Consider the following 6265-nt stretch of genomic DNA (forward strand, 5'->3'; position numbering starts at 1 on the left):
AAATACTTATATTATTTATTTATAATAAAAATAGAATAATTATATATTTATAAATTAATATTGAATCAATTTCTTTCAACATATTTAAATTAGATACATTTGTAATTTAAAAAAATTAGATTTGATAATTAAATTTTAAATAAAATATAAAATTAATAAATCAAATATTATGTGATTTTTATATGTATATTTTTTAATTGTTTTATAAAAATAATAATAATTATATCACTAGAATTCTTACATTACTCATATTATTATACATAATTAAAATTTTATGGTGAATATATATGAATCTTAATAAAATAAAATTATATAATAAAACAAAATAAAAATTCCAAAAGAATAAAAATAAAATAAATTAAAATTACATAAAACTTTATGTAGATGTTATTATAATATATTGGAAGAAAAAAATTAAAAATATAATATCAACCTTAATATTAATATTATAAGTTTTATTCATTCATTTTTTTCAAAATAATTTATGTATAAAAACTATAATAAATCAATTTAATGAATTTTTTTAAAGTAGTAATATAGCCAATTTACAAAATTAAAAAGATTTAAAGGTGTTAAGATTTAAAAGCTTGTCTATGCTTTAAGTGACTTTCTATCTAAACCATGAAACAAAATTTTGTAATAAAAGGACATCTATATCTATATATATATATATATACACAAATCTTTTACACCAAGAGTAGTGTACAATGTTACGATTTAACAACAACTTATAAAATATGAATGATAAGACTAGTATGCAATGTTAAAATTCAACAACCTCCAATTAATTCGATCTATGCTTACTGTAACTATAGTACTTTCAAATTGTATCATTTAGAAAAAATACACTTATTCTATAAATCATTAAAAAAACGATATAAAAAAAATATTGTACAAGGTTAATAGTGAAAACATACTATATTTACATAATTTATAATTATTTTTGTTCTAAGTTTAAAATGTAATAATAGTATGGATTTAGTTTTTAGATATTGTTTCTCTTAGTGCAAATAATAAAAGAACATTTGGAAGTTAGATTATATATATATATATATATATATATATATGTATATATATTTGTACATATTAATACAAATATCAAAATATCTATTTGCATATGCATATGTATCTATTAAATATAGTATATTACATGTTTATAACAAAAGCTTTAATGATTTCGACAATATTCTATTTTGTAATAAGACTGAAGTGGCAAATTTTTGAAAACTGGCACCTTTAGAAATCTCAGAAAACCAAACATATTTGTCAAATAATACCAAGCATACAAAGGTTATTGATAAAAATCTATTATCACAACAACAAGAATGACAAAAACATATCTCTTTGTCATAAAAAAAAAAAAAAAATGTAACACAACAAAATCATCATGTAGGTAAAGTTCATCTCGCCATACCAACATTATTTAGACAATTTCGGAGGTTGTTGTGAACCAATTGTGATCCCCATTGGTGCCCAATTGAGAAAAAAATGGGGATGAATGGAACTCACACACCCGAGTCATCCACCATAGTTCTTCCACACATAGATGAATGCTCACGGATGAGACCAAAGATGAGACATGAATGAGAAAAGCCTAGGTTTCGTTCCCCTAAACCCTAACGGACGCGGCTAGCAGGGCTCTCACTCTCTCACTCAATCCCTTACGATTCATCGCCATCGCCATCGCCAATCCTAGCTCTCTGGGCACTTCTCGGGGCACGCTATTGTGTTTCTCGGGCCACTACAGCCTCCTTTGCGATCAGTGCTGCAGCCTTCGGTGGTATTTTTTATTTTGATCGACACTTCCACGTCTAACTTTTCTCAGGACTTGGAACTTGTTAGTGAGACCAGGGGAAGGAGCGTGACGACGTCGCCATGTCGGACGACGAGATGAAGGAGGAGAAGGAGCTCGATCTGACTTCTCCCGATGTGGTCACCAAGTACAAATGCGCCGCTGAGGTTGCCAACAGTAAGTACCCGCGCTGCTGATTTTGCTGCAGAGTTTGGATTACTTTAGGGTTTAAGGGAATTGGAGTTTTGGAGTTGTGGTGATTCGTGTTCACTGGCATGTGCATCAGTGTGTGACTGGTACTGGATGCTGTATAATGTTGCATCTGGCGCCTGGATGATCCGGGTTTAACAGGAAGACCTATAGTCTACGGATAGTTACGTTTCAGATTTCGGCATCTCCTTGCATTTGACTCCTTGTTGACACTGGTGGATAGGGAATTTGAGAGAGTGGGAATTGAATAGCGTGGAGATTGGGTATGGTTGAGAACATCTCTGAAGTGAGGGTTCATTTGCTAATTCCATGCAGTAGAGTGGAGGCTGTCTATGGAGAGTAAGATAACGTGTATGTGCAAGTTCTCTTTACGTCCGTCAACGTATGATTTGGATGTTCTTTCGAGGGAGTTATTATTTATTTATCTTGTTATTTCTTCATTGTGGAGATATCCCAATTAGTTGCAAATTGTTTCTACCGTTTGTTTACAGAGGCTTTGCAAGCAGTCCTGGCAGCATGTGCGCCAGGATTCAAGATTGTCGACCTGTGCGAGAAGGGCGACAGCGTGATTCGCGAGTGAGTTGGCCGTGCCTTTCTTCGTTCTCGCGCGGGTTTCCTTACTTCGAAATGGTTAATTGACTGGCCTCCCCTCACCGTTTGAAACTAGACCTTGTGGCTGCGTAGACCCAATTTTATGGCTAGTGCGCTCCAGTTCAATGTGAGCATAGAAATGAGTACCTTCAATTTAATAAATGCCAGCACTTACAATACTCACATGACCTCTCACATCGCCTATTCAGCAACCTCAAGCATTTTAATGGTTAACCCTAAAAGCGCCTTGACGTTGACGATGAAACTTTTGCTGATCAGCAAGGAATCGTGCTGGAAATTGCATGTCTCTGACGCAGGTTCATGAGGAACTTTGTAGAAGCTATGATTCTGAAGGATACTGGTTTGACAGATGTTTCTTTAGTCTATTCCTTAGGCACGTTGGTCGCACCGTTTTTTCCAGTAGTATTAGTTATATTCATCAACTCAATTGATAGGTGTTGTTGCTGTCGTCTGAATTTACGTGTTGAAATTCTTACTGCTGCTAACGGAATTTTACTCGCAGTCTAACAGCAGGTATGTACAAGAACTTTAAAAAGAAAATTGACAGAGGAGTTGCATTTCCCACTTGCGTATCTGTGAACAACACTGTATGTCACTTCTCTCCTTTGGCTGGAGACGAGTCCACTCTCGCGGCAAACGATCTAGTCAAAATGTAAGTGTACTTCAGTTTGGACCCATTTTTTATTTAATTCTGGTTTACAGAAGTAGGTTACTTGAGGATTTTTTCTAGGTTCTCATTCTATTTTTGGAACTAAGAAGATCCCTGTGTGGACTGCGTATCATAGCCTTCAAATACACTGCCTGGTTGGACTTAAATTACTGGAAGATCACTTGGATGGGTTCATGATCATCTCCACTATTTTTATCTGAACTTCATTACAAGGGCTGAGGTTATTGACTTGTTTCCGTTTCAGCGTTCACAATACCTAGTTTCGTTTGCTGTAATGTGCAGACATCTCGGTTGCCACGTCGATGGATTCGTAGCTGTTGTTGCACATACCCATGTGCTTTGTGAAGGACCCATTACAGGTCGTGCAGCAGACGTCCTGGCTGCTGCCCATACAGCTGCAGAGGTTGCACTTCGTCTAGTGAGGCCTGGAAAGAAGGTCAGCACTTGCGTGTACTTCTCGGGTTTGCAGTACTTGGAAAGATCTATCGAGTGCTGAATACTTCTTGAGATCCGTGATTCGTTTCTTGATTAAATTCTTTAAAATACCGTCACTTTCCTATTTCCTCTGCGCAGTTATCTTTCAATTGGTCCTGTATATGATACTTGTCATTAGACAGGCTCTTGGATTAAACTTATTGTGGAACTGTTGTACAGAACAAAGACGTAACGGAAGCCATTCAGAAGGTGGCTGCTGCATACGACTGTAAGATTGCTGAGGGTGTGTTGAGTCATCAAATGAAACAGTTTGTGATCGATGCGAATAAAGTGATTTTGAGTGCTGGTAATGCGGAGACACGCGTAGATGATGCTGAATTTGAGGAAAACGAAGTTTACGCAATTGATATTGTAACAAGCACTGGTGAAGGAAAGGTGAAATTTTCTATTTTGTTCTGTATACTCTGGGTGCAAGAGTTTGTTGTACATTGCTGATTACGTAGAATGTCTTAGTGACCTGAATCGAGGTTTTTTAGGTTAAGGAGTAGTTTGCTGGCAATTTCTATGTCAGAAATTCTGTCAATTCTTTTAATATTTTCAGGAAACATTTGGACCAACATTTTAATATGGTTTATTCTGCCCGGGTTTGGCATCCTGCACGGGTTCTCTGTGCATCGCTAGTCTTTGGTGTCTGTTGATAAACAACGTTGTATTGCAGTGTAGAGTACATTCTCCGCGGTGTTTTATGTCTTTGTTTTCTTGGGGCGGATTTAAGTCCCACTGCAAATGATTGCCTTAGAGGGTCATTGTGACTGAATCTGCCGTAAATGCCATTTAGATTGTGACGTTCTTTTTTGTTGTTACCTTTCTGCTGCAGCCAAAGCTGCTGGACGAGAAGCAGACCACGGTGTACAAGAGGGCTGTGGACAAGAATTACCATCTCAAGATGAAGGCGTCAAGATTCATTTTTAGTGAAATAAACACAAAGTTTCCAATCATGCCTTTCACAGCCAGGTACAACCATGTTCTGTTTTCCAGACAAATACTCCATTTCCGTGTTAGTGCATGAATGTGTGTAAATACTTAACAATGAAAGTCATGAAGAGTGCTGCCTAGGCAAGTGCATCATTCTCACTTGTTAGATAGTATCACTTCTATTTTTTCATTAATATTGATTCATCACGACATCCTCTTTCTGCCTTCTGTTGATTCATATGGCATGTGCTCGGTCTTAATCGTGATTGCTGACTTTTCAGAGCTTTGGAGGAGAAGCGAGCACGTCTTGGTCTTGTGGAGTGTGTGAATCATGAGCTACTTCAGCCGTACCCTGTCCTTCATGAGAAACCTGGTAATTTGCGAGCTTTTGGTGCTCCTTTAGGTCGTCTCCTGTTGAGTGGGTCTATCTGAATGGTTGTCTTTGGATTGCGAAAAGCTGCAGAAATTGTTGATTAGATCCATATACTCTGAGCTTCGAAACTCAGAAAGCGTAGCAACTGCAAAGATAATAATTTATCTCAACCCACAATTCATCCTCGATCATATTTGTTATCACAGATAAACGATTTCTTGTAGGGTTTGCATTTCAGATTGTGTTCCAAAAAAATCAAATTTGAAGCTGAGTTTTTTTTTGGCAGGTGACTTTGTAGCCCACATTCAGTTCACAGTATTGCTCATGCCTAATGGCTCCGACAAAATTACTGGACTTCCACTTCAGGCATTAGAACCTACCAAGGTTCCGGAAGACCCTGAAATCAAGGCCTGGTTAGCGTTGGGTACCAAGTCCAAGAAAAAGGGCGGTGGCAAGAAGAAGAAAGGTGAAACCTCCGATTGTAGTTTGAACACGGGGTGGAGTGGATATTGTTATTGACATTTCATAGCCTCGTGATCAATTAATAGTTACAAAAATTTTGGAGCTCCAAAATTTTCGTAATTATTATTTGATATTAATCTTGGTCAGTTTGTATGCATTATGTCCATGTATATCTGATCGGTTTTTGATGTGCAGGTAAGAAAGGTGATGCCATGATTGAGGATACTCCTGAGGCTACTGCTGAGCCAGTCGCGGAAGGCGCCAGTGCCTAGATCGCGGCGAAGATAGACACGCCCTCTTAGTGCAGAGTAAAGTGAGCGAACGAGAGTTACACCAGGTGCTCTTAGTTTTGCACCATTTCAGTTTTGCATGCGACTTTAGCAGTAATATTATTGGGTAACAAGAGAACATTGAATATGTTTACTCAGCAATGCCGTTGCTTGCTCAATTTTCTCTCTCAATTCTCTCACACCATCCTGAAAAGGTTCTGCGTGTAAATACCATGGAAGATGAATGACTGAAAAACATACAAGCTCGTCGTTTGTTTAAGAATATTACACCTCGTACGCCTCAGTGCAAGCTGCTCCATCTCTTGGCTGCAATACCGAAGACGTGTACGAGCCCGTTCTTATGACCGCACCTGCCAACGACCTGCCAACGAACTCCACTTGTCAGTCAGCAAGCAATACTCGACGAGGCTGTGGAAACGGAAACATTAGTCCTTTCATGCCTTGCC

At 37.6% G+C, this 6265-nt stretch overlaps 1 protein-coding gene across 1 annotated transcript; it reads left to right on the top strand.

Moving 5' to 3' along the window:
• Window positions 1–1653: 1653 nt before the first annotated feature.
• LOC112279011 (ERBB-3 BINDING PROTEIN 1) lies at window positions 1654–5998 on the top strand. The gene is made up of 9 exons (XM_024513040.3): window positions 1654–1969; window positions 2494–2578; window positions 3117–3266; window positions 3567–3720; window positions 3939–4154; window positions 4597–4733; window positions 4976–5067; window positions 5354–5533; window positions 5725–5998. Exons 1-9 carry the CDS (start codon window positions 1876–1878, stop codon window positions 5799–5801), a joined length of 1185 nt encoding a protein of 394 aa, XP_024368808.1. The 5' UTR covers window positions 1654–1875; the 3' UTR covers window positions 5802–5998.
• Window positions 5999–6265: the final 267 nt, after the last annotated feature.

This window comes from Physcomitrium patens, chromosome 2 (assembly GCF_059467195.1).
Source record: "Physcomitrium patens ecotype Gransden chromosome 2, ASM5946719v1, whole genome shotgun sequence".
In the NCBI taxonomy this organism is placed as follows: Eukaryota; Viridiplantae; Streptophyta; class Bryopsida; order Funariales; family Funariaceae; genus Physcomitrium; species Physcomitrium patens.

What these genes read in the sequence shown, in the direction of transcription:
- LOC112279011 (XM_024513040.3), top strand. Translation starts at nt 1,876, where the DNA reads ATGTCGGACGACGAGATGAAGGAGGAGAAGGAGCTCGATCTGACTTCT. An exon ending in CGCCGCTGAGGTTGCCAACA is followed by an intron (nt 1,970 to 2,493) that starts GTAAGTACCCGC and finishes GTTTGTTTACAG; the next exon opens with AGGCTTTGCAAGCAGTCCTG. An exon ending in TGTCCTTCATGAGAAACCTG is followed by an intron (nt 5,068 to 5,353) that starts GTAATTTGCGAG and finishes TTTTTTTGGCAG; the next exon opens with GTGACTTTGTAGCCCACATT.